This window comes from Vanessa cardui, chromosome 21 (assembly GCF_905220365.1).
Source record: "Vanessa cardui chromosome 21, ilVanCard2.1, whole genome shotgun sequence".
In the NCBI taxonomy this organism is placed as follows: Eukaryota; Metazoa; Arthropoda; class Insecta; order Lepidoptera; family Nymphalidae; genus Vanessa; species Vanessa cardui.
This window is the reverse complement of record NC_061143.1, coordinates 7,063,184-7,075,982: the sequence shown is the minus strand read 5'-3', so window position 1 is coordinate 7,075,982 and position 12,799 is coordinate 7,063,184. Positions and strand designations below refer to the sequence as shown.

The following is a 12,799-nucleotide window of genomic DNA, read 5'->3' as shown; positions in this document are numbered from 1 at the left end:
TCAAGTACTTTTTATTATTCCATATTTGGTTTGTAAGAAAATAAGTATATGAAACAGAGTACACTCTGGTCTAAAAGCACTGGATCGCTATATTATTATTTGGGAATAAAGTTATAAGGTGTAAGCAATAAGATTAGAAGAGATTTAACAAGTCAAATAGTACATGTTATGACATTGTATGTGACATATCATGACATATGTAATGTAGTGTCTTTGACATGTGAATCTTAGAAACAGCGAGTGATTAGACTGACTATATTGTATAAATTACAATGGTATTGTAATTTACACTCAGTTGTATTCTTATACACGCTGAACCTTTCGCCGTTGCGGCGACTTAGTTAATTGATAATTTAACAATATTTAATATCTACAATAAAGCTTATGTTTATTAAAAATATTCATAAAAATATGTCATTATCATATCTGCCCTTTTATTTAAAAGGTGAAGTTGTGAAAGGTTTTGGAAGAGGATCAAAGGATTTGGGCTGTCCAACAGGCAAGTAGTTTATAAACATTCATCAGGTTTAATGCTTGTTGTAAAAGATAAAATAATCCAGCTTTAGTATAGTTAATTTAATTAAGTGTTTTAGATATTTTTATTTATAACATAATATGAATTGAATTATTCTGAAACAAAACAACTTTTAAAGCTATTTAACAGAAAAAGAAAAATAGTTGGACAAAATATATTTCTTAGAATATAACAAGAGCCATCAATACAGATACATATTAAACACATTTTTGTTATTACATGATTTTATGTCAATGTTAAATCCCAGTGAAGATCTTTACTTTACATAATTATAAATTTAAAATATATTTAATAAGTACATATATATATAAATAAATACTATTTTGTTTCAAATTGAATATTATCTTGGTTTCAAAATGCACCTTAATGATTATCTAACTAATCACTTACTGGCTTATCAAAACTTGTTGGAACGCAAATGATCCATCTATACTTTGGAAATTAAGTACTTGTTACATTTGTATTTGTCATTATGCCTGTATATAATTTTTTTAAAGTACAATATATTTTATTTAATTGGAAATATTGTGATAGTATTATTATAATTGAGGTAAAGAGCAACAGGGTTGAACATTGTGTAAAGACAAATGCCTAGCATTATGCTATCACTTCTAATTAATTTGACTCCACACCTCCAAGCAGATCTTAGAAACTATGATTGATAATATGGTAATATTAAAATTAATAGATTAATTTTATCAATGAGAGTCTAAAGTCTCTAAAAAGCTGGCTAAGACACATTTGCCAATGTAACATTTTAAGGCTCAAATACTATTAATTGATAATAAATAAATTACGCTAAAAATGGCTCCCACTCCAATATCATCAAGATTGGAGTCTTGGACTGAAAAATAAAAATACATGTGTTCCAATTTGCTTTTTTATAGAATTATATTTAATATAGTTCCAAAGTTATTGATCAATCTGCACTAATATCCATATAAAAAAAATTAATAGGAATAGATAGGAAAGTACAAGATCAAAGATCAATAGAAGAGATAGATATAAAAAAAGCAACTTTGTTATGCTTAAAAAAACCAATGCAAAATTAGTCGTACAAATAATTAAAAATTAAATAAATGGAATAAGGCAATTGATAAATCAACGAAGATTCTGAGAGGTGAAATCAATCAAGAGATTCTGAGGATTGTTGACAACTTTTATGAAAACGTAAATATGAGACGTAATATCTGAATTTTTATCTAATATGTAGGAATTTTTCGTCATACTATTATAATATATAACTGGGTATAATGTATAATATAGAGAAAAATCAAATAAAAAAAGCTTTCAATGTGATGAGGAAAATTAAATAACTTCTTTGAGTAAGAGTCATCTTCTGACATAACTATTTTAATTGCCATCTGTGTATGTTTAGACCAAGGGCAATCTGTATCATTTGCAAAATTCTCTCCTTACAACAATATATACAAGATACAATATATACAAGATAATGGAATTACGCACATTTAAAATATCTGATCTTGGACTGACTTGCATTGAGAGTTGATATGTCCAAGCTTGCAATAGTTAGTGCATTGAATAATAGGCAATAGATGATTGTTCTAATTGCAGTATTTTACGAAAGGAACATGTATTTGATAGTGACAATTGTCTATCTCTGAGTTTAATAACAACTGATTCCGTTGGAATTCAAGTACATACGTCAAATACGATTTCCTGATTAAGTTGCTCTTGAAGAAAGGAAATTTTATGTCATATGCGTTTTATTTATTATATTTTTAATTTGCAGAATTTTATTTCTTAAATTCTTGTACCATTAAGCCACACGTAATACGTACGAAACCTGTATAAAGAAAGGACCTTTAAAACCAGAAACTATTGGTTAAGCAAAACACATAGATACAGCGTCACGGGTTTGTTAGGTATATGTTTCAAAAAAACGTTTTATTATATGTTTCAAGCAGTAATCCTAGCTGCATTAAAACTTGTCCCTAGGGTATTAGGAAGCTTTTTACCGATTTTTGCAGTTTATAAAGATCGAACTCTTATACATCCAAAATTAACAAATACAGGTATAACTACTGACCATAAAAAAATGATCTTCTTTCAACAATACATTATTCTACAATGAACTATTTTTTAGAACAAAAATGTAACTATTACTAAACTAATAAAATGAAAAAAGAAATATGACATCGAACTAACAACCCTCTAACATGTTCTAATTCCAAATTTCTTCTTTTTCCCCAGCGAATTTATAAATAATGATGCGTCGTTATTTTTACAACAATTAACTGGTAGTTGATAAATCAATGTCGTAAACTTCCTATGGAACAACTTACCAACCTTTTGCTTCTAGGCATTGCGTTAGTTATTTTAGTAATAAATTTGTCATTCACTATTATCACGATCATTGTGGCTGTGATCATGAATTAAGGTCATGTTAGAAATAGCCTGTTTTAATCCATGTTATAAACATTACTCTAAACATCATTCATATCACATCTGTTGTAAAACAAAGATGGTAAAAATCAAAAATATATCTATGCCTAATTACGTTTTTTTTATATTATTTGTTAAATGATTATTAGCAATTTAAGTTAGAAATTATTTAATTAATTTTTCATTATTGTATAAAGCTTGCACTTAATGACACAAGAGGACATTCATACAAATAAAAATAAATAAAATACTTGTTAAGAATAATATTTAATCTATTGTTTTAATGGTACCTTAAAAAAACATATAAAACAGATTTATGTTAAAAATAGAACCTTTAAGTCACGTGACTTCAAACACAAGCCGTGTTGTGACGTCCTTCTAATGCAATGCTCTTCTGACACAATCAGTGTTTGACCCAGTTTTATTGGCATTTGCATAGTCTCATACATCTGTGATAATGTTAGTTAATGTACGACTGCCGCGTAAAAATGCTAATAAATAATATAAAAAATGTCACTCCAAATTAATTAAATCTTAGGGACTCTTGCAGCTAGGAAGAGCAATTGTCAAGTAAAACGCAATTTTGCTATTTTTAAAATATTCTGTTAATAAAATTCGTAAATTGCTATTAATAAACGCCTCAATTTGATTTTCAAGTAGCTAAAGTACCGCTATTCAAAAAAAATATTGCTAGCTACATTTTTTAGGCACTTCTTCAGGTGAAGATTTGAGATGCTTGTTACTTGATTGGTATATGATTGGAATATACCAAGAATGGATTTATTATGATATATTGGAAATTACCACTAACCTACATTTTGTTTTGCCGAAATAGACAACGTTTGATTGTTAATTTATAATGTAAATATGTGTATTAATTATCGTTTTATTTATTGAATCACTAAATAGTTTATTTGTGGTTAATATTTACTTATAATTTGCATTAAATTAGGTGAAGTCATTTACCTACGAATGCGCTGGATCTCGTATATTATGCAATTTGGAACTGGCAAAAGTATTGTTACAACAACTTAAAATTAAAATAAAATAAAAAACAAATTAAAATACTCATGTTAATAGAGAAGAACATATCGATAATGTTCCTTCATTGTAATTGCAAACGGAGTTTACTTTAAACTATTTAAAGTATTTTTTTGTAGAACATATTATTGTGTTTAATATACATACTTCTATGTTCAATTTTGATGCTAATTTATACAGGTGCTCAATAATAATTAATAATCAATAATAATAAATAATCTTCGTAAAAATTCAAAATATTTTTGGTACCTTTACTTTCAAGTGATAAAATTACGCTTTAAAATATATTTGTTTTTCCCTTATATACCTATGTTGATATGTTTGTATATACGTTGATATGAGCGAACCCGCCCTTTTTAAATTAGTACTTCTTACATAATTTGTCTTTTTTTTCTTTTATTTCCAGCTAATTATCCAAGGGAGACAGCAAAATTATTACCACAAGATGTAAAGCCAGGTGTATATTATGGATGGGCGAAGGTAGACTCTGAACCAGTTCAAAAGATGGTAGTAAATATTGGATGGTGTCCCTTCTATCAGAATAAGGAGATGTCTATTGTAAGTTCCCAATTACGTTTTACGCCTGTAATTACCATATTCCAATTAACCAAATTGGTTATATATAAGTTGTTTTAAAGAAAGTTACGGAAATAAAAAAATCCAGTCAATTTTCGTAAAGTGAAAAGCCAAAATACCTTTTTTGAAAATCGTTTAAAATAAGAGTATTGCTATGCTAAATCAGATAGGATGATTGAAGTTCGGTTTTTAACAGAATTTATAAAATTGCCGTCCTTTTACTCTTAAACACAGATTTTTTTTTATTTTATTTTCAATAGCATAGTTTATTTATTTTGTGACCTTCTGTTTGTTTTGTTACTAAATTATTGTATTTTTTAAAGTCTGGGTTCCCAAATAGACGTATGTACGTAAAGATTGTTTTATTATGCAATAATGATTAGTATCTACTGGTAATTGCTTTAAAAATAAATGCGTGGTTAATATAAGTGAGACGTTGTACTAGCCTTTTTTCCGTTTCTTCTCACTGGAGACTAGTTTCCGAAATGGTGGTAAAGTTGAAATATTGACGATTCAAAAATACTTTATTGTAAAGTTTTCTTGAATAAAATATGTTTGTATTGATTTGATTTGACGACCTCCATGGTCGAGTGGTGTGTACACCGGTTTTCATAGGTACGCCACTCTGAGGTCCCGGGTTCGATTCCCGGCCGAGTTGATGTAGATTACCATTAATTTTCTATGTTGTCTTGCGTCTGGGTGTTTGTGGTACCGTCGTTACTTCTGCTTTCCATAACACAAGTGCTTCAGCTACTTACATTGGGATCAGAGTAATGTATGTGATGTTGTCTCATATTTATTTATTTATTTGAATGTTTATCGTTTAAAAAGAAGCACGGGATAAAATATTGTTTTACCCATGTTAGGATGGGTTGTACCTTATAATAATTTAATATTTTCGCTAATACTTAAAACATAAATAACGATTCATGAGCAACTCGACGCTTTACTAAAATCCACTTCTGATAGCATAAATGGAGCATTAGATTTTAAATTACTGAAGTGGTATTGATATGATGGAGCTTTGTTATTATTGCTACTATAGTTTAGTAATTCAATTGATAATTCATAAACCTATTAATACATACATTAAAAAGTAATATAAGTAATATAAGTGTAAAAGTTTAGCCTATGACAATACAAGTGAAAAAAGAAACAGACAAATTTTAGATTTATGTTTTTCATGTGCGTCTTGCTAATAACTCAGCTAAATTGTCTACTACTAAGAGTTTATGACATAATATTTTATTTCGAATACAAAATTATTACACTAACTAGTTATTTCCCCTGTGCTTTTATTTCCAAAAGTTCAGATAACAGTTTCGTCGACGTTCAAAACGCCATTTTTTCGCAAATAACATAGTGAATATCATGGAGTAGACATACTCTTGACCAATTTGCTGTCAAATGTTCTTTATTTGGCTTTTCTCCTCTTTTGGCTGGAATACAGTATATATTAAAGCACATTACTTATTAGATAAAATTTGTTACAAAACGTCGTAACAGTTCCTTATATTATTTTACTAGATATCTTTCAATGAGAAAAATAAAATACATCACTTTGCAAAAGACTAACTGGAGTTGTAGTAAGAATATGAGAGATAAAATGTTTATTACTTAATTGGGATTTATAAATGTGATCAATAATATGAAAATATCGCTTTTGAAGGAAGATAACTTTTTATCTTGTATTCTGTTTTACTCAAACTACAGCATTGCAAACTAAGTTTCAAACATTTTGAGCGACACTTTTTATACACAAAGAATAATTATCCTAAATTCTAAACCCATTTAGTGATCCTATCAGAAAGTATTATTTAGTTCGGAGAAACTCAGAAAGTCTTGGCAAGTTAAACTGTTACTCCAAATATGCCTCATTTCTACTCCAAAATGGGATAAATTATTTGAAATGATGGAAACATTACATTAGTAATTCATAATTACACGAATAATTGAAATATTTATAAATAAGCTATAATACCGAATTTGCTACATATAACTGTTAATTAATGTTCAACATTTAATTTTAAAATTTACTAAACTTATTTTTTTTATTTAAATTTAATTACAATTTTATATTTTCAGGAAACCCATGTAATGCATGACTTCGGAAGAGACTTCTATGGTTCTACTTTAAAAATTTGTATTGTTGGATATCTAAGACCTGAAAAAAACTTTAAATCCTTAGACGAATTAATAGCAGCCATTGAACAAGATATAGAAAATGCTCGAGTAGCTCTCGACCTGCCAGACTCAATCAAGTTAAAAGATGAAGCATTTTTTTCTGATCAATGATTAAAACTGTCATGTTTTTTTTTTTAAGTTTTTTAACGCCATCTACCGTCATATTGAGTTTTTTAGCACAATTTTGTTACTTTAACTGTTATAGGTAGTAAATTTGTTATCTTGTAATAAACCAAAAAGTTACCTTGTTTTATTTGTTATTGACATTGTTCAACTGTTTATATAACACGTCTTTAAAGATTAAAATATATAAGTTGTACATATAGGGTATTGCAATAAATGATAAATTGCCTGCAGGGAATTCCAATATGTGATATTTTTGTACACTGTATTGTAAATAAATGATATATTTATTATTTGTATTGTTTTCTTAAATGGTGTATATTCGTTCGTGAAAATTAAACTATGAAATTTGATAAAACAAACATGTATGTAAAAATATACTTAAATATTTTGATTCAGTCATAAAACTTCATCATTATATTAAAAGTCGTTTTTTTACGAGTGTATATCACGTGATCTAAAAAAAAGGAGCCGCCGTGGTTGTAGCGTCTGATCGGTTAAAACTGTCGTTTCATTTTGAATATCTACTAGCACTTTGATAAACAACTTTTCTGGAGATTTAATGCTGCTATTTGTATACATTACACAACCAGTGATAGCAATTATAATTCATTAGTTTCCCAAAAAACTCCCAAATATTTATACACACAATTGTTGTTTATATCGATGTGATGTCACCAAAATGACAGACAGCGTTTTTTTGCAGAAATAAGAAAGGTTTAAAATTTAAATGGATTTAATAGTAAGACAACATTTTTATTTTACCGAAATATATTTTTTGTGGCTTTTTACTACAACTTTTAGTATTTTTTCAAACAGTAGAATATCTTGTTACCACTACAAAAAAGGTGATTATTAGTATAATTATTTTAAAATGGCGAAATTAATTTTTTATTCAAAGGAAAAAAATTAAGGACGGTATATGTGAATTTCATATCATAATAAAAAATACTCACTTATTATAAATCAAAAGTCAAATCCCATTTCAAACAATAATTTCACCATTAAGATCAGAATTGTGCAACACTTGGAATATATTTAATTTCTCTAGATACTAGTAGGTATAGTTGCAAAACAATTAGATAATAGAACATTAAAGCGAAACCATGTAAACAAACTTGCTAAAAATAATAATCTTCAGTCAATGGATTGTATACTGTTAAGAAATTACCATGGCCCTATGTTGTTTTCTATACACATCAATCAATGTTAAATCAAATACAAAATCGATGGTGAAAAAAAACACCATACATATTATTACATATATATATTATTGTGAATTATATAAAATAGTACAAAAATGATATTTCAAAGTGAATGACTACATAAATAAAAGAAGATACCCTTTGAAAAAGCCTTTATTTGTAATGCTTTAACAAATCCAATGAATAAGAAAAATATCACTCATTCATACAATTGGAAATAAAAATGCAAATCTTAAATTAGGGCTCTCTCTCCAGGTTAAATTAGTGTTGTTTTCTTCTAAATGAACATCCTGAAAAAAAAAATTATAATATTAATTTAAAATCAACTAAATATAGGCATTTAATTTTATTAATTCTTATAAAATTAAATTAATAAATTATTAGTCAATAAAAATTATTTGATCCCAAAATATATGTATCAATTAATATTTATAATTTGTAATAAGTACTGCAAAATATGGCACGCTTGACAACTCGAGATTTATTAAATAGTTATTAGAATGGATATCGAAAAATAATATTTCCTGTTATTTTGACATTATCTGCGAAAGTCTTGTTTACTAGACTGAAGATTGTGTCTAATAATGTTAGAAGTGTCCGTATCGGACTATGTCCTTTCTTGTATGATTGATGTGTTAACGGTTGCTGCATATACAGTCTCATGAACAAGACATTCACAGATATTGTCGAAGTATCGAGCTCCAATGGATAAAAATAAAAAACATGGTAAATATCCCGTTATTAATAACTCAAATAAAAAAAAATGACAAAATTTATAAATGTTAATAGAAATCATTATAAACATTTAAAACTAACAGTTTGGTTTGATTCACATTTACTAGCAATAACACAATTAAAACATCTTAAAATACTTTTTTTTATAAATAACAAGTCCCTCCATTGCTAGTTAATTTCAATAATTGTTAAAAATAAATAAAAAACAGTGAAAAGGTATATATTATATACAAGTAGGTGAAAAATATATTAAATATTTTGCATACCTAAAATTTATAATTATTGTTAATGTTTGGAATGCATTTATTTTTAGAATATTGCTTTAAAATCATGCATACAGTTTCCAATAAGTAATTATCGTCTGTCAACTGTATGGATAGGATAATATAAACTGTCTATTTTTAGATTTCTATTGCCATAAAGCATAATTCATTTGTATTATCATTTTTATGTGACTCATTTGTATCCAAAAAATTGCACAAGTTATTACAATTTATTATGAAATTAAATTTATTGCAATTGTGCAATGTTTGTAAATATTTATAAAACACTAACAACATTATGTTTGATAACTGAAACAAAGGTAATACAATCCTAAAACAAATTTATGTACTTAAAATACAAGTATAACAAGTTTATTGCAACAACTTCAGAAACACTCACTATAATTTACTCAGCAGCTTTCATCAGCATCTATTTCAAGACATCAATATGAGTTTAATCTTATTAACTGCTAATATTTTATTTGCTATTAATATCAACCTTTGATTGCAACTGGCTTTCAGATATTTAAATAGAATGCTTTGTGACATTAGGCAAAGAACAATAGGAAAGATTTAGTATCAAAATTATGTTTACACACCTTCAGTTAATCTGGCGCGACCTCCAGTGGGCTGACAAAGAATTGTGGAACATCCTGCACATACGACGACTCTTTGCGCGTGACTGAATACCGTTGTGATTTTGTAACATCCTGGGCATTTGACGTCCATAAAGTATGAGTTTGGATGTGGCACTAGCCTTTTGAGCTTGTGCTTCCTCCTCTCAGACGCGGGCGAAGGGTGCAATAAGTCAATTGCGAGCTGAAATGCACCATGTTTAGGTTAGTTTCACGCCTTCACTACAACAAACTGACAATTATAGAATAGAACATATATTTGAGTAACGTAGTATTTGAGGTGGGAATTCACAAACACTATCGTTGATTAAGGTTAATTCATAGAAAGACATAGTTTTGTGTCAGATAACTGAGACGTCAAAGGGTGCCATGTGTGTATCTTGTTTTGAACGCAATTCGTATTTTCCATGGCATTAACACAACTTCTTCGAAAGCGTATAACATTAACATAATCCAAATATCACTTAATTTTATCACTAAAGCATTTTTCTGAGGACAAATTTATAATAATACACACCGGCATGGTTTCAGCTTCGATGCAGAACCGGAAAAGGAAAGACGATAAATGTAACAAAGACAAGACAAGATATTCCATAAATACGAAGGATTCGGGTGCGTTCATTAGAATTTTTATGATGGCTAATAAATTTAAAAATGGACAATTACTTCATTAACTTTAGTAAATTGTTTTAAAACTTGAATTAAATTAAAAACTAAATAACAATTATTTCAAATATATTTAAACTTAGTTGTCATTGATAGTTTTGAATTTTTTTATGCTCGTTGATATTGACGTTTTGAATTTTATTTCAAATTGACATTTGACACTGTATTTGCTATGTTGTTGCCTTGTTGCTTATACTGCTTGTAGTTATTTTTCGTCTAACTTAGATTGAATAATAATATAAGATTGAAGAATGGCTGATGAGGAATACGATGGTGAGGATGCAGGAGCAGATTATGATGATATTGCAGAGGAAGATAATAACATTGAAGAAGTAGAGGAACAAGAGGAGGATGGTTACAACGTGCAATGTTTAGCCCCAGGACAAGCCGGCGGTGGAGTAGAGAAATCAAAGAGAATAACAACAAGATACATGACTAAATACGAAAGAGCTAGGGTTCTAGGTAAACTGGCATTACAGTTTTGCTGAATTTAGTTGTACTAATCTATTATAATAATAACCTATATCATAACTTTATATTACTTATTTTTAGGGACGAGAGCCTTGCAAATAGCAATGTGCGCACCTGTAATGGTAGAATTGGAGGGAGAGACTGACCCACTTCAGATTGCTATGAAAGAATTGAAGCAACGTAAAATTCCTATCATCATTCGCAGATATCTCCCAGACCACTCATATGAAGATTGGAGTATAGATGAATTAATTATTATTGATCATTAGATTTAAGTCCATACCATAAGGGTTATTTATGCTAAGCTGAACATCTAACATGATGGTAAATCTCTGTCATAACTAAATGCTATGACGGGATCATGAATTTAATTTCACACTAAAATTTATGTGAATTGTTTACTTTTAAAGACCTCAAATGTAAATGTTCAATATATGAAAATGTAAAATAATGAATAAGATTACAGTAAGTTTTATTTTTCTAAAATATAAATAAAGAAATTTGAATAATTATAAGGACTTTTAATGTGACGACACTCAAAAAACAGTATCATTATTTTTATTCCGCACAATTAAAATAAAAATTCTACTCTGTACATAATACAAAAGAATAAATTTTCAATACAAAATAAGATGCCTTCATTTCCGCTATTACGTGAAAATATTGAAATTCAACTTTGTCGAGTTGGCCAATATAAGACTGACTAACTAACCTAGCATACATGTTATGTATATATGCTCATTGTATATATATGATACATATCATGCTTATTTTCTCTAAACTGAAAAATTCCTCTGGGTTCTGAAAATTAAAAATGAGTGTCAAAAAAGTTAAGAGTATGGGTTAACTACACAATAAACATAATAAATATATTTTTACTCTTGACTATTCTTTAAAGTAGATTTATTTAAATTTCTTGTAAGAATGAAATTAAAATAAATTCATTACTCTATACTTTGTTTTGTTTCTATATAAAATCTACTTAAAAATATGATTTAATCTACTTTACATTTTAAATCACATTTCTTAATATATTTACTTACTAGCTGTGCCTGCAACTGTGTGCACATTAGAATTTGACAAAAACAAAATATTCATATATTTTAATATGCTTTTTATTATTTTGGTGTATGTACCATACGTAAAACTTTAGTAAAAAGCTGCTATTTTAATATTAATATTACAAACAGACAAGCCAATTTTATTATATGTAATAGATAATATAGATATGGTTTGTCATTCGTCAGCAATCACGAAGATGTAGATTCAATTCTAACTCACTGATGTTGTCTTCAAGAGTAGTGAATAGGGTATGCATTTAAGGCACAATTCATGGTCTTATTAGTAAAGTTAACTATTTAATAAAATATTAGGTAGGTTAGGTTTTTTCTTAAATACTTAACAATGAAACTATGCTATAAAACTTCGTGCCAAAAACATATTGCCAACTCTTCTAGAGTTTTTGGATTCTCCTGAACTGTGCCAAATCGTGCCCCATTTTATTCGCATCCAATGGAATTCAATACAATAAAATTAAAACATGACTGTGGGTTAAAAGGGTTTGGGTTAAGTTTAGTGTCACTGCCTTACTCCCCCTTTAAATCGTATAATCTTTAATTTGGCGGTAGAATATCTGATGAGTGGGTAGTACCTACCTAGATGGGCTTGCACAAACCTCTACCACGAAATATATGTATAAAATAAAAGAATTTAAAACTTTTGGGTCCTGACCGTATCATATCCTAGGGGTCTATCATGGCAAGTGTCATTCATATTTGTTTACGCGCATGACTGGTAATCATTATTGTGTAATATTTAAATAACATAAATATTTAAACAATATATACCTCGAATGATCATCGATTTGGCAAGCGGTTTTACATCTGTAAATAGCTTGGTTATACTAATGACATGGTAATAAGGAGTATGTCATAGTGCACTTAAATGCATGAGGGCGAT

General features: G+C 28.2%; 3 protein-coding genes across 3 annotated transcripts; 2 read left to right on the top strand and 1 right to left on the bottom strand.

Annotated features, from left to right (window-relative positions):
- LOC124538998 (putative riboflavin kinase) lies at positions 1–7,158 on the top strand. Its single transcript, XM_047116298.1, has 3 exons — positions 1–499; positions 4,389–4,540; positions 6,644–7,158. The coding sequence occupies exons 1-3, from the start codon at positions 385–387 to the stop codon at positions 6,851–6,853; spliced, it is 477 nt and encodes a 158-aa protein (XP_046972254.1). The 5' UTR covers positions 1–384; the 3' UTR covers positions 6,854–7,158.
- A 1,049-nt stretch (positions 7,159–8,207) lies between these two features.
- On the bottom strand, positions 8,208–10,325 carry LOC124538999 (40S ribosomal protein S27). Its single transcript, XM_047116299.1, has 3 exons — positions 10,221–10,325; positions 9,668–9,887; positions 8,208–8,360 (listed from the first exon to the last, which is right to left on the bottom strand). The coding sequence occupies exons 1-3, from the start codon at positions 10,323–10,325 to the stop codon at positions 8,332–8,334; spliced, it is 354 nt and encodes a 117-aa protein (XP_046972255.1). The 3' UTR covers positions 8,208–8,331.
- A 211-nt stretch (positions 10,326–10,536) lies between these two features.
- On the top strand, positions 10,537–11,306 carry LOC124538801 (DNA-directed RNA polymerases I, II, and III subunit RPABC2). Its single transcript, XM_047116006.1, has 2 exons — positions 10,537–10,831; positions 10,922–11,306. The coding sequence occupies exons 1-2, from the start codon at positions 10,621–10,623 to the stop codon at positions 11,107–11,109; spliced, it is 399 nt and encodes a 132-aa protein (XP_046971962.1). The 5' UTR covers positions 10,537–10,620; the 3' UTR covers positions 11,110–11,306.
- The last annotated feature ends 1,493 nt before the right edge of the window (positions 11,307–12,799 follow it).